Consider the following 22,661-nt stretch of genomic DNA (forward strand, 5'->3'; position numbering starts at 1 on the left):
AAAAAGGGCTGGGCCTAAAATGCAAGGAGATCCAGAATATGAAGCAATAAAGACAGTCCCAAGGCTCCAGCCCCTGCTCCACGTTCAATTATAGTACCTCTGAATGATAGTGCTGTCTCGGCTCGGGAGCTGCTCCTACAAATCATATCGCACCAGTGTTCCATCAAGCACAGGATCAGGTCCCCCAACCCTCCGGAGAATGATCATGTGCCTCCGAAGGAAAAACGCCGCTGTGTGGCTTCGATAGAACTAAAAGACGAGCGGGCCGCACCACATGGCGGCCGCCATCTTGGCCGCGCCGCAACTGCTCCGGTCCCAGCTTAAATCTGCCGGCATCCGCTGCCTGGAGAGTTAGAAGCGACAACTTCGGGGTCCCATCGATCCGCAAGGACTCCCGAATTGAAGGCTGCTTTCCTAGCGTGTAGCAGATGGACTCAGGACCAATGGGTATAGTGTACTCCTGTTAGCAGTTGGAGACGGATCAGATTTCAATCTGACGTCAGCCCCTAGTACATATACCCCTGCAGGAAGTGCAGCTTCTCAGTATTTTCCGTCTCCATAGCAGTTAGGGACTATCTGCATGCTCTCAGAGCGTTAGACCAAATTAAAGAACAAAACCGAAATTTAAAGAAGGAAACCTACCTGAAGACGAGCCCCGCACTCCTGCGGTGATACCCTCGGGTCCCTTCCCCAGTTGAGTTTCCCGAGGTGATTTCCGTGGTCCCTCGGAGGTGAGCCTCGGTCCGGTGGCCGATCCGGGGCAGGGACCTAGCCCCTGAATCCTCAGGCGCGGCGTAGAGGCAGCCTCGGTCCGGTGGCCGAATCGCGGCGAGGACTTAGCCTCCGATCTCAGGCGCGGCTGAGAGGCCTCGAGCGAGGCGGTGAAGGTAGACCGCCCGGAGCGAAACCGGGAAGCGCCGAAGACAAGGAAAGGTGGAAATCTTCTACTTAATCCGGTCTCCGAAGATCGAGGAGGAGCACAGTTCGGCGATCGGAATCTGTGCCACCGGGTTGATCCGCCCTAGCAGGGCTAGGCCCTGGCTGTTCCAGGGTCTGCCCACGTGGAGACCCTCCAAGGAGGTCACCATATTGCCCGCATGCTCGCCGTCGCCATCTTGGCCTTGTTCGTTGCGCCGTCCGATCCGAGCGCACAAAATTAATTGTGCGCATAATCTTAGGCGCACATAAAACCTTACGCGCACATAAAACCTTACGCGCATAAGTTACGCGCACAGTACAAGGTGCACATCTACGGCTAGGCGCACATCTGCGCACACATATCAGACGCAATGGCGCGCATAAGAGCTTACGCGTCCACAGAAATGGCACCTCCAGAAACAGGAATAAAAGCTCAAGGCCTCTGCCCAGCATGCCACATCAGAGCCGCAAGGAGCGAGGAAGCAGACGCCCTATGCGCACACTGTGAGGAGGCCCTGGGAGATCCAGGTCAGGGCCAGTCCCACCGAGGGCCCAGCGCTAGCTCCTCAGGGGGCACCCCGGACTTAGCAGGCCCCAGTGAGTCCATCCCACAGATGGGGACCCCCAGGGAACCGGCGCCCCTAAACTTAGACCCAGCATCGATCTCCTGGGTAAAGTTATTTAAGGGGATTCACGCCTTTGTCAAAATGCAAGCTGAACCCCAGGCGGACCAGCCATATGCGACACCGGAAGACCCTCATGCCCCAGGACCCTCGAGGCCTAGGCACAGGCTCCTACCACCCAGAAGCCCCACCTACGGGGACACGGAAGAAGTCGAGCCCCTTGAGGAGGGAGAACTTCCCTCGGGGACAGAGCCACACCGAACCATGAGACGCTTCTTCTCAAAGGATGAGCTTCCGGACCTTGTATCCCAATGCCTATCGGAACTCGCTATCCCGGGCCAAGGCCCCCCTGGAGAACCTAGAATGAACCCCCTGCTGGAGGGCCTTCAACAGACAGTCTCGCCATTTTCCTCTTACAGGCGGCACAACAGCTAATTGACCTGGAGTGGAATGCGCCAGAGTCCTCATTCAAAGGGTGTCGAGCCTTAACGCCCATGTACCCCCTGGACCAAGCAACCAAGGAGCTTCTGGCATGCCCTAGAGTGGACGCCATAGTTTGCACGGTCGCTAAGCGCACTACCATCACAGTGGAGGGAGGAGCGCGGCGCTCAAGGATGCACACGACCGGCACCTGGAAGCCATACTAAAACAATCATTTGAGGTGGCAGCCATGTCCCTGCAGATTGCGGCCTGCTGCACCGTGGTGACTCGTTCCTGTTTATCCCAAGCCAGGAACAACACCCCGGGAGAAGACATGGAATCAGCACTATCATTCCTCACTGACGCGGCTTCCTATCTAGTGCGCACAGCAGCCAGAGGAGTGTCATCCACAGTGGCAGCTAGGAGACAACTCTGGCTTCGAAATTGGTCGGCTGACGCCTCCTCCAAAACACACCTCACGAGAATGCCCTTCAAAGGATCCCTCCTGTTCGGCAGCGAACTAGAGAAACTGGCCAACAAATGGGGCGACTCCCCATTACCTCGCCTGCCGGAAGACAAGACTAAGAGAAACCAGCATCCTTTTCCCAGGTCCACCAGAGGCAGAAGCTCACAGCGCTTCAACCCTTACAAGAACAACTATCAAGCGCCCCGCCCTACGGGCAGGAACCAGTCCTTTCGGAACAAACACAACAAGAGGGGAACCAGCTCTGGTCCAGGCCCCAGCCGCACCCCACAATGAGATTCAGCCGACCCATCCAAGGGAAGAAGCCATAGGGGGCAGGCTAACCCTATTCTACCGCAGATGGGTCGAGAACTTCGGACAAGTGGGTCCTAGCCATCATCCGAGAAGGGTACTACCTGGACTTCCTTCGAACCCCTCCGGACAAGGTCGTGGAATCTCCCTGCCACGACCCCCGCAAGAGGGCTGTAGTGGAAGCTACACTGACCAGACTTCTGGCCCTCGAGGCCATAACCCCGGTACCTACACGGGAAACAAATACTGGACATTACTCCATTTACTTTATCGTACCCAAGAAAGAGGGTACATTCAGGCCCATCCTGGACCTCATGTCGGTCAACAGACACCTAAGGATCCCACACTTCCACATGGAAACCCTACGATCGGTCATACATGCAATACAGCCAGGAGAGTTCCTCACATCCCTGGACCTGTCTGAGGCCTACTTACACATCCCAATTCAGCAGGAACACCAGCGCTACCTACGCTTCAAGGTCCTGAATCGTCACTACCAGTTCCGGGCAATACCCTTCGGGTTAGCCACTGCACCCTGGACGTTGACCAAGGTAATAGTAGTGGCGGCAATACTCAGGAAGTAAGGAATCCTCGTTCATCCTTACCTGGATGATTGGCTGATCAGAGCAAAATCACCGGAGGAAAGCCACTAAGCAACCAGCAGAGTCATAGCCCTACTGGAAAGCCTGGGATGGGTAGTCAACACAAACAAGAGCTCCCTACAGCCCTCGCAGTCGCTGGAATACCTAGGAGTCCGATTCGACACCAAGGAAGACAAGGTCAGCCTGACTCCCACGAGGAGATCAAAGCTGTGGGATCGGCTCCAGACATTGCTGAGCACCCCTCGTCCCACAGCATGGGATTACCTGCAAGTCCTCGGACTAATGGCATCCACACTGGAAGTGGTGCCATGGGTGTGGGCCCACATGAGGCCCCTGCAACGCTCACTCCTATCACGGTGGAGCCCACGATCCCAGAACTACACCGTATCTCTACCACTACCGGGCAGAGTCTGGACCCAGCTAAGGTGGTGGCTACAGACCAGCCACATGAGCCGGGGATCAAGACTATCCTCCCCAACCTGGACCCTGCTCACCACATATGCCAGCCTACACGGGTTGGGAGCACACTGCGAAGAGTTAACCGCCCAAGGGCGGTGGAACGAAGAAGAGGCGGGGTGGAACATCAACCGCCTAGAAGCACGGGCGGTCAGATTAGCCTGCCTGCGGTTCACCCACAGACTGCGGGACAAAGTGGTCAGAGTAATGTCTGACAACGCCACGACTGTAACCTACATCAACCGGCAGGGCGGAACCAGAAGCCAACAGATGTCCTTAGAAATAGACCCTCTGATGGCTTGGGCGGAAGCAAATCTCCAGGACATCTCCGCCGTCCGCATCGCTGGGAAGGACAACACCACGGCAGACTTCCTCAGCAGGGAAAATCTAAACCCAGGAGAATGGAAGCTGTCACCCACAGCCTTCAAGATGATAGTGAATCGGTGGGGGACTCCAGACATGGATCTTCTAGCAAACAGATCCAACGCTCAAGTATCCAGATACTTCAGCCGCAGGCGGGATCCACAGTCCCAGGGGATCGACGCCCTGGTACAGGCCTGGCCACCGGGGACCCTGCTATACGCTTTTCCACCATGGCCCTTGCTGGCCGCAATCATTCACAAGATTCAGCGGCACAGGGGGCTAGTTCTTCTGGTGGCCCCAGACTGGCCAAGAAGACCGTGGTACGCAGACATGAGAAGACTACTCGCAGGGAATCCACTACCCCTGCCTCCATACAGAGACCTGCTACAACAAGGTTCCATCCTCCACGAGGACCCAGCTCAATTCTCTCTTATGGTCTGGCCATTGAGAGGGCCCGCCTGAGAAAGAGGGGATACTCGGGGGGCAGTAATAGATACTCTCCTCCGAGCATGCAAGTTCTCCACATCTCTAACATACATAAGGATCTGGAGAGTCTGAGGCCTGGTGCGAAGACCACAATGTCAAACCACGTTCCTTTAAAGTTACCATGATCCTGGAATTCTTACAGAATGGACTACAGAAGGGTCTGTCCCTCAACTCCATCAAGGTACAGGTGGCCGCATTATCATGCTACGGCTCCAGGAGCGAGGACGACAGCATAGCCTCACACCCAGATGTATCACGCTTCCTGAAAGGAGTCAAACACATTCGCCCCCCACTAAAGTGGCCAGTGCCCCTGTGGAACCTCAACCTCGTCTTGGAATTCCTAGCGGGATCCGCCTTCAGACCCCTTCAAGGCCTGTCCATCCGTCTGTTAACCTTGAAGATGGTGTTCTTGCTGGCCGTGTGCTCAGTCCGCCGCATCTCAGAGCTACAGGCCCTGTCCTGCCGTGAGCCATTCCTCAGACTCACCCCTGGGACCATTCAGCTACGCACGGTTCCCTCCTTCCTCCCCAAAGTGGTCTCACACTTCCACCTTAACCAAACCATCTCACTACCTACGATGGACGGCTTGAAGTCTGAAGAAGCCCGTAGTCTGCGCCATCTCGACATCGGCAGACTCCTATCCAGATATCTGGAAATGTCGGAACCAGTACGAAAGACGGACCACCTTTTCGTCCTTCACAGCGGGAAGAGGCAAGGGGAAGCGGCCTCGCGGGCAACCATTGCCCGCTGGATCAAGGAAGTCATCAAGGCGGCCTACGTAGAAGCGGGAAAACCACCACCTCTACAGGTCAAGGCCCATTCCACCAGAGCCCAGGCGGTTTCCTGGGCAGAAACTAGAATGCTGTCACCTGCCGAGATCTGCAGGGCGGCAACGTGGTCCTCCATCCATACCTTCTCCAGATTCTACCGTCTGGATGTTCAGGCTTGGGAGGACACAGCATTTGCAAGAGCAATCCTAAATGGACCACGGGCAGCCTCCCACCCAGTTCGGGCGTAGCTTTTATACATCCCATTGGTTCTGAGTCCATCTGCTACACGCTAGGAAATGGAGAAATTACTTACCTGATAATTTCATTTTCCTTAGTGTAGACAGATGGACTCAGCAGCCCACCCTCGGCTGCCGCTATACATGGTCCTTCAACGATTCAAGGGTAAGCCATGTTTTCATTTCCCTAGGGCATCCACCCTGCCGGGTGTCGACGCCTTCCGATTGGGCACACTGGCGGTCTCCAACTATAGTCAACCAACCAGTTCAAGTTAATCAAGTTAATCAAGTTTTTAACGTTCTAACAAAAGTTATCTAAGTTAATCATATTAAGTTAATCAGTCAGTCAGTCACACATATATCCACAATGCTTTGCAAGGAAGAATACTGAGGAGCTGCACTTCCTGCAGGGGTATATGTACTAGGGGCTGACGTCAGATTGAAATCTGATCCGTCTCAAACTGCTAACAGGAGTACACCTTACCCATTGGTCCTGAGTCCATCTGTCTACACTAAGGAAAACGAAATTATCAGGTAAGTAATTTCTCCATTGATACGCCATCCGCGTAGGGCAATCAGGGGGGGGGAGAAGCCGCAAAGGGCCGCGGAGCTCAGACTTCCACCTCCGCTCCTGGTGACGTCATCACCGGAAGTCCAATATAAAATAATTCTAAAACTAGAATGTTTCAAAACTGATAAATGGAATAACATCCAATCATTAAAAATGTTCAAAATTATTAAAAATTCTCCAAACACCAATAAAATATTTCTAGCAGCAGACACATCACATAATACCCAATAATTAAAATGGCAGTTAATCAAGAAAGAGAGAGCCTCCTTCACTTACCCTCTCTAGTAACTATCCTACTCCTTTCCCTTGTAGGCCAATAGCACATAACAAGCAGCAAGGGCTGCTGAAGCTCTGTCCTCGCGTTCTTCTTTAGGGCCCATGACCACACACCACCCACCCACACACATTGGTCACCAGTGTCTTTCTCTCACTCACAACGTTCGTCACCTCCCTGACCAGTGTCTTTCTGTCTCTCACGCACACATACACACACACACACACACACATTCTCTCTTACACTTACACACATGCTGAGTGACGCTGTCTCACTCACCCCCAGCACACATGGCAGCTATAGCACAAGGTAGCCAGTATGCTGCTGTTAAAAGGAGAGTCCTGACAGGCTAGAAACTGCAGCAGGAATGACCTCCCCGCCCTGCAGTTGTAAGAAGGCAGCACTCAGCTGATTGCTTGTGCTGCTATCCCGGCACAGAGCAGTCAGCCTAGAATGTAATTCCATGCTTTTCTTCTCTCCCCCCCCCCCCCCCCCCACCTCAGCCTTTTTTCTTTTTTTGCAGTTTGATGATTTTTTCTTCTGGTGTTGCACTGGCAAGAGAAGGGGAGGTCAGAGCCAGGCCAAGGGGGGCAGCAGCACCATACTCCTGCAGCCCCTGGCAAAGTGGCCAACCAGCACCGATCAGCTCCGGGTCCGGGCAACTGATGGACAGCTTTCCCTAACAGTTTTGCGGCAGGAAATGCCGGCGGTCACATTCTCAGCTGACTGCTCTGTGCCACGATGATTGCAGCACAGGCAAACCGCTAAATGTAGCGGGGTTGGGGAGAGGGGAGAGCCTTTGGATGCAATTTCTGCCACAGCAGCGTGCATGCATGGCTTTTTCTTTTTCCCGCGTGACCGATAAATATCACTTCCTCTTCCGGGCCACAGAGGCGGGAAGAATCATGTTCCTGTTGAATTCCACAAACACTGCTGCCGTTCCCCTCGGGGCTTGAATGTGCTGGTAGCCCGGGCAGGAACGGCAGCAGTGTTTGTCTTGCTGAGGTGAAAGGGTGGGTAAGCGCAGTGGGTGCGCGACACACCTGCCGGTGCTTCGTGACACACTAGTTGAGAACCACTGACCTAGAGGAGGGGCTGAGGCACCACCTCCATACCATTTGAGACCGTTGAACACCTTTGCCAGATCTACAGTGAAATCCATCACTGCGCGATGTTTGGCATGGCTTCAGGTGAGTGCAATTCGTGAAGACGTGCACAGAAAGCTGGCAGACTTCCCTTGTCTTCAGACAATCTTTTTGGGGACAAGTTACGAGAGACTGTAGCACAATGCAAGGAGCAGAAGGTGGCCATGTCACTAACTGCCCTTTTGGATTCAGCAGCCGTCAAGCACTACTACCCATCATATAGGAAGCCTTATTACCAGCGGCGCGCCTACAGACCTTACCCACCCTACTGTCCGCAACAGTGTCCGCCAGCTCACCCACAGCTGCCTCAGCAGCCAACAGCTCGTCAGCGTTAGCACCTTCCTTGACAGCCTCGCTCGCCCCAGGATACCAACCCCCCTAAGCTCCCACAGGGTTTTTAGGAGACTTTAACCCATCTCTACCGCTACCAGTGGGGGGAGGCTCTCCCACTTTCTTCCAGAGTGGGAGGGTGATCACCTGATATTGGGGCCTAAGGATAATCAAGGATGGCTACTCCCTCAATTTTGTTTCCATTCCGTCTCTCCTGCATGTAGTGTGCCAAAGACAGTTCGATGCACAGTGCAGACCCTCACAGGAAGAAATCACCAAGTTGCTCCACCAGAGCTGTATTCACGAGCTGTCCCCTACACAGCTCCAACAAGGGTTCTATTCCCAATAGTTCGTCATTCCCAAGAAGTCAGGAGGCTTACGACCCATCCTGGTTCTGCGTTCTCTCAACAAGTACCTAACAAGAGAGAAGTTCAAGATGATGTCACTCAAGTCCATCCTGCTCTTCCTTCGTCCCAACGACTGGATGTGCTCACTCGACCTCAAGGATGATTATTCGCGTATCCCGATGCATCCTGGCAGTACCTGTGCTTTATGGCCAATGGCTGCCACTTCCAGTACAAGATGCTTCCCTTTGGCCTGTCCTCTGCTCCCAGAGTATTCACGAAATGCCTAGTGGTAGTGGTGGCTCACTTTCAAAGGCATGGGATCTAGATAAGGGAACTGTTCCCTTATCTAGACTGGCTGCTGGTAACCCCAAGTCCTTCACTCCTGAGCGACCATCTACTGGCAACCATCTGCTGTCTGGATAGCCTAGGAGTGCTAGTCAACTACGAGAAGTCGAATCTGCAACTCTCAGACCTTGCAATTCATCGGCGCTTGCATTGACGCCATCCAGGACAGTGCCTTCCTCCCAGCCCCCAGGCCCTTGCCCTCATGTGGCTAGCCAACCACCTCCACAGGACCACCAGTGCCCCTGACCCTCCTTGGGCACATTGCCGCATCCGTATATGTAATTCTTCACACTCGCCTCTACATGCGTAGTCTTCAGTGGGGCCTTAAATTCCAATGGAGCCAGTTCCTCAATCCTCTCTCCACTCTAGTCACCCTTACATCCAGCATGAAACGGGATTTGGAATGGTGGCTAACACCTGTGCTTGCGATGGGAACGCTGCTACGCCTCCCAGTGCATCACATCATCCTCACCACAGACTCCTCCACCAAGGGGTGGGGTGCCTACCTAGTTCACCTCCAGACTCTCAAGGCCTGTGTTCCAACTGGGAGCAAATGTAACAGACCAATCTCCTGGAGCTCCGAGCATTTTTTGGAACGCTCAGTATGGGGAAAGACTGTGATGGTCCACATGGACAACCAGGTTGCAGTGTTCTACATCAACAAAGGTGGAGGGTCTGGTTCCTGGAACCTGTGAAGAGGGCTGTACGGATCCTGGAATGGCCAGAGAGCCAGTCATTCGCCCTGCAGGCCACTTACCTTCCGGGCATACACAACTCCAGAGCGGACAGGCTGAGCAGGATCTTCCATCCCCACGAGTGGGAACTTCGCCAGGATGTAGCAGACTATTTTAAACCTGGGGTCTTCCTTGCATCCATCTTTTTGCTCCAGAGCAAAATCGGAAGTTAAAGACCTGCTCGTGTACCCCAGTACCTGATGCCTAGCTCAGGATGCATTCCTCATCACCTGGGAGGGGGGATCTTCTCTACACTTTCCCTCTCATACCTCGCACAGTCCCAAAGGGCATTGCAGACAACTCAATCTGATACTCATTGTTCCTATCTAGTTCAGCTATCTGTGGACACACCGATCCCTTTGGGCAACAGTTCGAACCTGCTTACCCAGGAGGGGGGGCTCCCTGCTTCACCCCCTTCACTCATTCCTACATCTCAACGCATGGAGATTGAAAGGGTGGTACTCTACCACTTGAACTCATCTTCATAGCTTCAAGACATCCTAGTTTCCTCCAGGAAACCCTCCACTAGACAATCAGAGCAAGTGGGTCTACTACTCTAGCTGGTGCTCAGAAAACAGAACGGACCTCTTCACCTGCTCTTCCAAGTGACTGCTGGAATACCTCTGTCTGCTGTATTGGAGGGGGCTGGCCACAGCATCCATCAGAGTCCATCTCAGTGCCATAGTGCCCTATCATTCAAATCACAACGAGGCTCCGTTCTCCTGCCACCCGCTCATCTCCAGATTTATGAAGGGTGTTCTACGCCTGAGGCCTTTGATCTGGAAGCCCCCAGTCCCATGGGACCTCAATGTAGTACTGGAGCAACTAATGCTATCACCCTTAGAGTCTCTGGATACTTGTCACCTCAGATTCCTCTCCTAGAAGGTGCTATTCCTAGTCGCCTTGACCTCAGTGAGACACGTTAGCGAGTTGCAAGCACTAGTGCACTAATCATACCATAAGGTTACATTGCGTCCACCCCCAGCATTCCTTTCCAAGGTGGTTTCGGTCTCCCACCTCAACCAGACCATTGCCCTTCTGACCTATCTGAAGCCACACAACGATACTTCATACATTGCACTGCAACCAAGTGCTCGCTTACTATAAATGTCGGACTCACTCCACGCATAGAGCCTCCTAGCTTTTTGTCTCATTCAACCAGAATGCCCTGGGACAACTAGGTTTCCAAGAGAACCCTTTTGTCCTGGATCTCAAACTGCTATCAGGTTCAGAAGCCTTAGCAACTTCTTCTAAGGCTCACCAAGTCCGTGCTATGGCAGCTTCCATCGCGCACCTTCATGAGGTACCTAGTCTTCACTGCACACGTTCACAGCCCATTACTGCCTGTACCTCACTGTCAGGACATATTCAGAGACTTTGCGCTCAACACATCAGCTGGGGTTGCGCGCTCTCTCGCTCGCAGTGCGCAGCTGTAGTTTTCTGCAGGTCACTGAGAACTCATTACTTTACATCTGCTTGAGGAGACCCACAAATATTTGAAGACTTTTAGTGATCTGGTCTTCAGGCAATTGTCAGCAATGGGGTGTTTTAGTGTGCCCTTGGGCCTCAGCCTGAGCCCAGACGGACCGAGGGTTGACTGTGTGTTCCACCATGGCTGACTGTCTGACCCTCTGCCAGGCCAACAACATGATGTTGGAATGTGAATGGTCCTCCGACCATTCCGAGCCCTTTCGGACCTGCTGCATGGAACAGCATGGAGCAGCAGGCCTGGCCTGAGGTCGAGGGCAGACGGGCCTTGATACGAAGACATAACAGCGGGATCGATGCAACGGCATTGCGGACGAAGACTTGACACCACAGCTGATGCGAAGACATCACGGACCAGTGGTCGATGCGATGACATCAGGAACAAGAAATGATACCAAGAGTGGTGCAACGGCATCCATGTCAAGACGAGGAATTTGACTAAGTCCAGACGAGATGAGAAGCTGGGCGGAAGGACTTTGGCACTGTCTCTCAGGGCGCCCTACTCAGCCCACCCGCGGGACTGAGTCGAGGACCACCCTGTCCCACTGCGCGCCCTACACAGCCCGAGGAGGCTGGTCACAGACCATGCTGGGAGCGGGACAAAGCGCAGGGAAGGATCCAGTCGAAGCAGAACTCCAACGACGAAGCCGCTGTCGTTCGAAGCTCCACCAACGGCTGGCAGGACGTGACGGCTCAGGAGCACAGGACACCAGTCCACCTGTAGGCTGGTCCACTCGGGCACAACTTCATCCGAGGGACCCCCGGCCTCACAGGTACCAGAAGGCTCAAGAGCACTGAAGATGAAGACACAGGAGCAGGACATCAAGGAACCTGGAACATCAGGAAACAGAAGACCAAGACAAGATACCAGGACACCTGGACGGGGACCTCAGGCACGAACATGACTTGGCATGACGAGACGACGCAACAAGAACTCCATGGAGAAGACAAGAAGACCTGACGGAGCTCTGGCAGGCAGGAGCATCCAGAGTGAAGCAACTCCGATGCAAGGCAAAGACAGACTAAAGGAGCAGCCCTTTATAGGGCTGAAGCAGGAAGTCCACTCCCTAGGTGGGGCCAGCACACTTCCTGTGCCTGGCCCTTTAAATCCTGAAGAGGCGTGCGCCGGCGCCTAAGGAGCAGGAAGCAGGGCTGTGCCGGACCGTGGACAGCGGCCTGCACAGCGTCATCGCATACAGACGCAGGGCTGACCTGGAAGGCAGACCTTGACGACTGCAGCGGCTCCAGCCGCTGCAGGAGGCCCCAGGGGCAGCTCCAGCTGCCAGGTGAGACCGGGGCTTGTGGCCTCCACGCCACGAAGATCCCGATGACGTCGGGGGCGGCTCCAGCCATGTTGATGGTAGGAAAGTCCGCGGCTCCGGCTGCGGTGAAGAGGAGCAGCATGGGCGGCTTCCGGGCCGCATGGTGAAACAAGTCCGTGGCTCCAGCCACATAGACAGGCCCGACGGCGTCCTGCCGCGTCGGGAACAGAAGAAGACAGCGAGGGTGAGTGAGCCTGCTCGCGGGGGGACCCATGGGCAGCATGTTTATAACAGCAATCAAAAGGTATTCTTCCAAAAAAAGCTTATTTTTGTAGGTAAAATATACCAACAAAACAAGCAGGAACTCCTAATCGAAATATCATAACAGGTTACAAAAATATATAAATCAACACTAAATAATTCTTAAAATAATTCCTACTATGAATATAGTATCGTGTATTTATAGGTGCAAAGATGCAATCTATTATTTCTTGCTGCGCAGTGGGCAGCAAACTGTCAGATATGACCCAGAAATTTTAATTTGCCAATTCAATGTGATCAAGGTTTCAGTTCCAAAATGGCTTTACCACTAAAGTTCAATAACAAATATTAATACTTCAAAAAAATATCTATCACAGTAAATATGGCTGTACTCAAAATAGAACACCCATGTGACATAGGCCCATGTTTTGTCATGAGAATGCCTGCCGCTGGGTATCAAATTACATAAAAAATGAAAAACAATGAACATATAATCAAAATATAAAACACAAGCAAACTCGCTACTAAATAAAACCAGAACCACTCAACAAACTTGGAAAGAGAACCCATTTGCCTAACCAATCTAAACATTACAAACACTTTAAAAATGGCAGCTAGCTCAACAAAGCACCTCCAACATGAATGGTTAAATATTCTAGTAGGTATACATAAGTGTATTGGTGCAATCTCACTTCTTATCTAACTGAATTTATACATTAGAAAAATGGTTTCCAGTTTAATTAGCAAACATTTTTACGCTCCATTTTTTTTCTTTTAGCTTGACTGCGCATCTGCAACTTACATTTACTGGTTTCTTCCATAAAAATGGTAGGTATATTCCCTGAAATTCTGTTTATAGAAAATCATCTAAATTTGTTTTTATTTTTATGCAAAAGCTTCATGGATTAGGGTTTATGGATCAATAAGCAAGTAAACAAGATTATGCTAGGATTGTACAAATTTGTTGATGCTGCTTGATGCTACTTGTATGTAATGGTTACTTCATCTTCATACAGTCATAGCAGTCCAGACGAATGAGTTATTCACATCAACCAGCAGATGGAGACAGATCAACAGGCTCACTTTATATTCTTCAGTTGAGCAAGGGGTCTAGCTCTTAAAAAAAAAAAAAAAAAAGGGGGGGGGGGGGGTATCTCCAGAGGTAAAAGCCTTTGCTCCCTCTATTGAACTGGTAAGTACCAGGGAGCTTCCAGGGGATTTGATTGTTGTTCGTTCCTCCCTGCTCCTTCCTCTTTGTCCTCTTCTGACCTTTGTTCAAATTAAGGGGAGTTGTTTCTTTTAAGTTTATTTTTCCCATGGGCTTTAAAAGTTTTCCTAAGGGGGAAGGTGATGTAGAACTTGGAGGAAGGTGAGGTTCCTCCTGAGGGGAGGACCGTACTTCCATGGTACTGCATCTTTTTCATAGGGATGAATTTATGTCCTTTATCTCATTCCCTGTGCACATTGGAGTTCTTGGATGACAATGAGGAAACGACACCTGCTCCCAAAGAGGATCCTAATTATGGTTGGTTTGAGGAAGGCATTGTGTTTATTCCCTCCTTGCCAGGCAGTGCAAGATTTGATTGATTTTAGAGTGGGCAACTCCAGAGGCTAATTTTAAGGGAGCTTGCTCTCTGGGCAAGCTGTATCCTTTGGATTCATAGGTGGTGCAGAAATGCCATTTTCCCAAGGCAGACACCTTGGTGTGCTCTGTGACAGAGGACAACCATCCAGGGGGAAGGTGGGGATGGCTTTTAAGAATGCACAGACCAAAAGATAGAATCTGTGCCTAAATGGGCTTTGGAGGCTGTGAGCATAATTCTTTAGATATTGGCATGTTGCTGTGTTGCGATATCTAGGCTGCATCTGGCACAGGATGTCTAGGAAGCGTTAGAGGAGTTCCTGCTGTTTGAACTGGGAGTGGCATATCTGGTGGATGCAGGCTACGATTTAGTGAGTGGTGTCCATAATTGCTGCTCAGCAGCTTCTCTGTGTGTGCAACTAGTTAAGAACATAATAAATGCCATACTGGGTCGGACCAAGGGTCCATCAAGCCCAGTATCCTGTTTCCAACAGTGGCCAATCCAAGTCATATGTACCTGGCAAGTACCTAAACATTAGATAGACCACAAGCTACTATTGCTTATTAATTGCCATAATAGCAGTTGATGGATTTAACCTCTAGGAACTTATCCATACCTTCTTCAAACTCAGCAACACAAACTTCTGAAACTCCATCCACTAGCAATGAATTCCAGAGCCCAACTATGTGCCAAATGAAAAAAACCTTCTTCGATTTGTTTCAAATGAGCTACTTGCTAATTTCATGGAGTGTCCCCCGGTCCTTCCACCATCCGAGATAATAAATAACTGATTTACATCAACATGTTCAAGTCCCTTCATGATTCTGTAGACCTCCACCACATCCCCCCCCCAGTCATCTCCTCTCCAAGCTGAACAGCCCCAACCTCTCCAGCCTTTCCACATAGGGCAGCTGCTCTATGCCCCATATTATCCCTGTCACCTCTCTCTGCACCCTCTCCAGTACAGCCCTTTGAGATGCGGTGACCAGAACTGCACACAGTACTTAAGGTGTCGTCCCACCACGGAGTGATAGAGGCATCACGACAACCTCCGCCCCATTCTCCATTCCCTTCCCAACATTCTGCCGACCCCCCCTGATCACCACAGCATACTGGGTCAACTACCCCAATGTATCATCCATTATTTCGCCTAGATTTTTCTCCTGGGTGGTAACTCCCAAGTTAGAACCTAACACGGTGCAACTACAGCAAGGGCCACCCCTCTGAATATGCCTCACTTTGCACCTGTCCACATCAAACCCCATCTGCTATTTGAAAGGCCAATCCTCCAGTCTCACAAGTCCTTCCGCAACTCGTCACAATCTGCCTGAGATCAAACCATGCTGCACAACTTGTGTTCTGCAAACCTGATCACCCCACTCTTTGTATCCCCTTCCAGATCATCTACAAATATACCAAAAAGCTCCGGTTCAAGTACAGATCCCCGAGGCACTCCACCGTCCACCCCTCCACTGTGAAAAACCAACCATTCAATCCCACTCTCTGCTTCCTGTCCCCCAACCAACTTGCAATCCACAAAAGGACATCCCCTCCTATCGCACCACCTTTCAGTCCTCCCAGAAGCTTCTCATGTGGAACCCTGTCAAATGCCCTCTGGAAATCCACACACACCACATCCACCAGTCCACCCCTGTCCACATGTTCATTCACCCCCCCCCCCCCCCCCCCCCCCCCCCCACCAAAATGCAGGAGACCTGTGAGGCAAGACCTTCCCAGGGTAAATCCATGTTTTCCTAGCGTGTAGCAGATGGACTCAAAACAAGTGGGTATAATGTGCTCGTGCTAGCAGTTGGAGACGGATCTGACGTCAGCACGAGTACATATACCCCCGCAGGAAGTGCAGCAATTCAGTAATTTCCGTCTCCAAAGCAGTTTGGAGCTACCTCACGCTCGCTGAGCGTGTTTCCAAATTCTAACGACTAAATTCCTAGAAGAAACCTATTGAAGACAAGCCCCGCACTCCTGTGGTGATACCAGGCGGTCACTCACCCAGTTGAGTTTCCCGAGCTGACTTCCGTGGTCCCTCGGAAGCGAGAGCCTCTGTCCGGTGGCCAGTTCGCGGCAGGGACTTAGCCCCCGAGTGAGAAGGGCTCGGGCGCGGCTTGGCCCCTGAGCGAGACTGGTTCGGGCGCGGCCTGGAGGCCGCCTCGGTCCCGGCGTGGACTTGGCCCCCGAGCGAGACTGGTTCGGGAGTGGCCTAGAGGCAGCGGGCGCACTTCCTTATGCGCGGCGGTGTAGGTAATCATCATCCCCCCCCCCCCCAGCCGGAGACCGCTCGGGTTGCAGCCGGGAAGCGCCGAAGACAAGGTAAGGCGTATATCTTTACTTGGTCTCCGAGGAAGTGTGGATTAACTGGGCCTGCCTACGAGGCAGCACGCCAAGGAAGTCGCCATTCTTGCCTGCCTACTCATCTTCGCTGATGGCGCCCGTTGATGGCGCACGCGATAGGCGCCCGTTGATGGCGCCCGTCTCTAAGATGCCCGTGTATAGGCGCATGCTATTAAGCGCTCTTGTTAGGCGCACTTTATTGGGCAACACCGAATTTCAGGCGAATGGAGCATGAGAGAGCCCATGCGGCCGCAGAGCCGGCACCTCCAGAATCTGGCATGAAAGCTCTAAGTCTCTGCTCAGCATGCAACCTCAGAGCCACACAGAGTGAGGAAGCAGACTCACTTTGTGCCCAATGTGAGGAGGCCATGGGAATTCCAGGACAGGACCGGCCCCAGCCCAGCGGTTCCTCAGGGAGCACTCCGGACTTAGCGGGCCGTGGCGAGCAACCAGGGAACCCGAGATACCTGGTGCCCCTAGGGCCAGATCCAGCTTCGCTTTCCTGGGTGGAATTATTCAAGGGGATTCACGCCTTTGTCCAGATGCAGTCTGCTCCTCGAACAGGTCTTTCCGTCCCGGTGGATCCGGTACCTGGCCCCTCGAGACCTAGGCGCGGCCACTCACCTCCCGACAGCCCCGATTATGGGGATTCGGATTGCTCCCAGGACAGTGAGGAGCCCCCCGAGGAGGGTGAACTTCCCTCGGAGATAGAGCCATATCGGACCATGAGGCGCTTCTTTCGGAAAGAGGATCTTTCAGGCCTGGTCTCACAATGCCTATCGGAACTGGCCATTCTGGGCCAGGTCACCCCAGGGGACCCTAAGATGAACCCCCCCTGTTAGAGGGCCTGCGCCAACCAGCTCACCATTTTCCCCTCCTACAAGCAGCACAGCAGCTAATCGATCTGGAATGGAAGGCACCGGAGGCCTCATTCAAAGGGGGTCGGGCCTTGGCAGGCATGTACCCTCTGGATCCAGCGTCCAAGGAGCTGCTGGCGTGCCCCAAGGTAGACGCCATAGTTAACGCAATAGTGAAGCACACCACCATTCCGGTTGAGGGAGGAGCGGCCCTCAAGGATCCGCATGGACACCATTCTGAAACAAGCTTTTGAGGTAGCAGCCATGTCCCTACGAATCACGACCTGCTGCACCGTGGTGACGCGTTCCTGTTTATCACAGGCGAGAAACAACACCCAGGGAGCAGACATGGAATCAGCTCTCGCGTTTCTCACTGACGCAGCCTCCTCCCTCGTCCGTACGGCAGCCAAGGGAGTGTCCTCCTCAGTGGCAGCCAGGAGACAGCTGTGGCTGCGTAATTGGGCGGCCGACTCGTCCTCCAAGACACGACTCACAAGAATGCCCTTTAAGGGTTCCTTACTGTTCGGCAGCGATCTCGAGAACTGGGCTACTAAATGGGGTGCCTCTCCATTACCCCGTCTACCAGAAGACAGGGCGAGGAGGAGCCAGCGTTCTTTTTGTAGACCATCTAGAGGTAGAAATTCGCAGCGCTTCCACCCTTGCAGGACTCGCTATCGAGTACCTCGTTCACAGGCCAGGAACCAGTCCTTTCGGACTAAGCACAACAAGAAGAGAACCAGCTCGGGTTCTGGCCCCGGCCGCACCCCACAGTGACAATCAGCCGACCCATCCGGGGGTAGCAGCCATAGGGGGCAGGCTGACCCTCTTCTACCGCAGGTGGATCGAGATTACTTCGGACCAGTGGGTCCTCACCATCATCCGAGAAGGATATTACCTGGATTTCTTTCGGCTTCTGCCGACCAAGCTTGTGGAATCTCGTTGTTCACCGCTCAAGGCAGCGGCACTAGAAGTGACCTTACAGAGGCTCCTGGCCCTAAAAGCCATAATCCCAGTACCTGCAGGGGAGATAAATTCTGGGCATTATTCCATTTATTTCATAGTAACCAAGAAGGAGGGCACTTTCAGGCCCGTCTTGGACCTCAAGTCAGTCAACCGACACCTACGGGTCCCCAGCTTTCGCATGGAAACTCTACGGTCGGTCAAGAATTCAGTACAGCCAGGGGAGTTTCTCACCTCCCTAGATCTGTCGGAAGCCTATTTACATATCCCAATCCATCAGGATCACCAGCGCTATCTACGCTTCAAAGTCCTGAATCAGCACTTCCAGTTCCGGGCTTTACCCTTCGGGTTAGCCACCGCGCCTCGGATCTTTACCAAGGTCATAGTAGTAGTGGCGGCGGCACTCAGGAAGGAAGGAATTCTCGTCCATCCCTACCTGGACGATTGGCTGATCAGGGCAAAGTCACCGGAGGAGAGCCACCGGGCAACCAACAGAGTTATAGCCCTTCTGGAAAGCCTCGGATGGGTAGTCAACATAAACAAGAGCTCCCTACAGCCGTCCCAGTCACTGGAATACCTAGGGGTTCAATTCGACACCCGAGAAGACAAGGTCAGCCTGACCTCCAAGAAACAATCAAGACTCCAGAGTCATCTGCAGGCCCTGCTGAGCGCCAGCCGGCCCACAGTTCGGGATTACCTACAGGTCCTCGGCCTCATGGCGGCCACTCTGGAGGTGGTGCCATGGGCGGGGGCTCAGATGAGATCATTGCAACGCGCCCTTCTATCTCGATGGAGCCCACGATCACAGAACTACACCGTACGCCTACCTCTACCGGCCAGAGTGCGGTATCAGCTATGGTGTTGGTTGCAGCCTGGCCACATAAGCCGGGGGTCAAGAATGTCCTCCCCAACCTGGATCCTGCTCACCACAGATGCCAGCCTGAACGGATGGGGAGCACACTGCGAGGAACTCACCGCCCAAGGGCGATGGACCAGAAGAGAGTCAAGGTGGAACATCAACCGACTAGAGGCACGGGCAGTCAGGCTAGTGTGCCTGCGATTTGCCCACAGACTTCACGACAGAGCGGTCAGAGTGATGTCAGACAATGCCACCATGGTGGCATACATCAATCGTCAGGGCAGAACCAGAAGCCAACAAGTGTCCCTGGAAATAACTCCCCTGATGATTTGGGCAGAAGCAAATCTCCAGGACATCTCCGCCGTCCACATTGCTGGGAAGGACAATACGATGGCAGACTTCCTCAGCAGAGAGAGCCTAAATCCGGGGGAGTGGCAGCTGTCACCCACAGCCTTTCAGATAATTGTGGATCAATGGGGGACGCCAGCCATGGACCTCTTAGCAGACAGGTCCAATGCTCAAGTACCCAGATATTTCAGCCGCAGGCAGGATCCTCGGGCTCAGGGGATCGATGCCCTGGTACAGCCGTGGCCTCAGGGGATCCTGAGGCCACGGCTTCACACCCTCAAAAAAATCAAACCCTTACTACACCTCAGCGACTTTCGCTCCATCTTACAAGCATTTGTTCTATCCAAAATTGACTACTGCAATGCCCTTCTCCTAGGTTTACCCAAAAGCACACTGCAACCACTGCAATTACTTCAAAATGCTGCTGCACGGATACTCGCCAACACACACACAAACGATCACATCACCCCGGTTCTAAAACACCTTCACTGGTTACTTGTTGCTGAAAGAATAACATACAAAACTCTCACTCTCATCCACAAATCACTCCATAACCAAAACATGCACTGATTCTCTGAGCACTTTACGTTTCACAGCTCAAACAGACCCATAAGGCTACAACACAGAGCAACACTTCTCATCCCTTCCCCTAAGCAGTCTAAACTTGGTTCCACTAGAGCTCGGGCATTCTTTGGCGGGACCCGTCCTATGGAATAAGCTCCCATCCTCCCTGCGTCAGGAACCCTGCCCTAAAAAATTTAAGTAGAACCTGAAAACTTCCCTTTTCAGACAAGCTTACTCATAACTACCCACCTCTTCCCTCTGAATTTTCTCTTATTATAACTTATATAACATTCTTTCTTCATTTAATTATATTTTATTAATTATGTTTTGATCCCACATTTATTGTAAATTCAGTTTTAATTTTGCAGTACGTCCCAGTTGTCTCACCCCCTTGTTTTTACCTTTTAAATATTATTCAATTTTTTATGTGCATTGTTAATTCTCTGTAAAGCTCGTTTAGCTGCATTTTTGTTTACTGTGAACCAATGAGATGTTCCCAATGTTCATCGGTATATAAAAGCTTCTAAATAAAATAAATATTGTGACCATAATTTACCTGCCAAAGGGTCCAATGACACATTTGTTTGACCGCACGCATTAAATCCTATAATCTGGCATAATCCTACAGGTAAAGCAACAGCTGGCAAATGATTCATAGCAATTGGAAAAGGTCTACAAATAATACAATTTGAAATATTCTCAGGTAAAGCTTTGGTCAATTCCTGGACTGTTTGAACCCACATATTATTCATATATGTTGCACCAATACCTCTCACAGGAAAACATTCAAACCTTGAAATGCCCCAAACAAAACTACTAATTATCATCCACATCATGATGCTTATATCGGATAGCAGAATAATAAATGGATAATTTTTCCCTCTTCTTGTCTTTGTCCAAATAATACTACTGACATATGTCTCTAATATGAGTCCACACCGTGTCTCCCTTCAAACGTACGGCAGTAGGTGTAACGGCTTCAACTTGAAAAGGACCCAGATACACCGGGTCTTTCCACATCTTGTGTGTAAAATGTGTGTGCCAGACTAGATCGCCATTCTTGATAGTAGTCTTCCTCTTCTCCTTAAGTGGGGATTCAGGAGCTGGTAGAACAGAAGAAATATATTTCAAAGCAGATAAGACATTTGGAATGGCTGTGGGATATCATTCCCTGGCAAAGGGGCATTAACATACATCGCATGTTGCAAATCATGCAAATTCCTTCCCTCCAGTAAATCTTATTTAGCCTCCATGGCAGGAGACTGTGAAACCCCATTGTTTGCAATTTGTAAAGAACATAATTTAGTTTGCAATTTAACTAACTCATCTCCTGGTTTTGTAACCCCTTCCTCATACTTCTGCAAATAATGAAGGAAATGACTATTCATAGTGGGCCACTCCATATTCTGCAAACCTACAACATTTAAAAGAGGAGTCCGCATTTTCTCTGGTAATGATTGCACAAACATATGACTAAAAATTGGCAATTGATTAGGAGAGCTGAATGGCTCTCCCATTTCCTGCTGATAAATAGTTTGAAACCCATGCAAATGCTCATCAAACGTTTTTAACTTTGGATTCCAGCGTGCCCCCGTTAAACGGGCAAAATCACGCTGCTGTGGATATAACTGGCGCAGGCTCTGCCATAAGGCAGCTTGATGCTGGTTAAACCCATCCCCATCATATAAATTAGAATCTATAACTCTCGACCTCCCAGCGGATGTCCACACAAGCGTGGGATTCAACTCAGGGGTCTGTGCCAAAACTGCCTTTAAATCTCCCATTGCAAATTGATATTTATTTATTTATTTATTTAGCAGCTTTTTATACCGACCTTCATAGTAGATAACCATATCGGATCGGTTTACATTTTAACAAAGGGTAAAACTGAGGTAACAATTCTGGTAAATAATAGATAACAAAGGAAAAGGAATAAGTCAGTTACAATCAACAAGGTATGGAAAACTTGGAGGCTTAAAGACAAGCTGGAAGGAAGATAGAGGCAGGTAGAATAAATATAACATGATACGAATAATAATAATCCACTCGTATGTTTTTCCTATTCACTTATCCATGGCCCTGCACCTCGCAAAATACTGGATAACTTATCTAGCAATGTCTGCAAATCAACAAGACCACAGGGAATATACATTCATAGGTGGCTGTACTGGAAAAGTTTGTTTTATCAAAATAGGTAAAGCTTTAACATATTCTGACACACCAATAGGACTATTGGGCGGATATTTACCCTCATATTTTTCCCAAACAACCAATCCCTTATTCATATATGATTGCAACTTATGTGACCAGCCAGGATTGGGCATGCCCCATAGAGCACTATGGTCAGTATTCATTCCTTCATGTGTTAAATCACCTTCTAAAGGGATACGTGGACATCTGGGGGGACAATTGGGACATCCACACATTCAGATGAGTAACCTATGGCACAACATAAAAGCACAATGATTCTTCCCTAGCAACATAATCACGGGGAAGGAGGGGCTCTCTATGGGCACACGTAACTCCTATGAATTCCTTTTCAGAATCCTGCAAGAGGAACTGCGGTGGGTCCTATCCTATCTCGCAGTTCCATAGAATGTGTTTTTAATGGCTTAGATTTGGATATTTTTGGTACAGCGCCAGAAGTAACAGGCGCTGCAGGAATATGCATCTGCATTATAGGGGTATTCATCTGTGACTTTAAACGATGTTCCAGCACTTCTATCTGCTTTTCT

The 22,661-nt window shown here is 51.1% G+C and overlaps 1 protein-coding gene across 2 annotated transcripts in view; it reads left to right on the forward strand.

Moving 5' to 3' along the window:
• The window catches only part of SUZ12 (SUZ12 polycomb repressive complex 2 subunit), a 309,933-nt gene that overhangs the window by 96,359 nt on the left and 190,913 nt on the right, over positions 1-22,661 (forward strand). For both annotated transcript variants that reach the window (XM_029600710.1, XM_029600711.1), the window contains exon 5: positions 13,185-13,234. In XM_029600710.1, coding sequence (XP_029456570.1) covers positions 13,185-13,234 — 50 coding nt within the window. The remainder of the gene's footprint in view (positions 1-13,184; positions 13,235-22,661) is intronic.

Source organism: Rhinatrema bivittatum, chromosome 4 (genome assembly GCF_901001135.1).
Source record: "Rhinatrema bivittatum chromosome 4, aRhiBiv1.1, whole genome shotgun sequence".
Lineage (NCBI taxonomy): Eukaryota > Metazoa > Chordata > Amphibia > Gymnophiona > Rhinatrematidae > Rhinatrema > Rhinatrema bivittatum.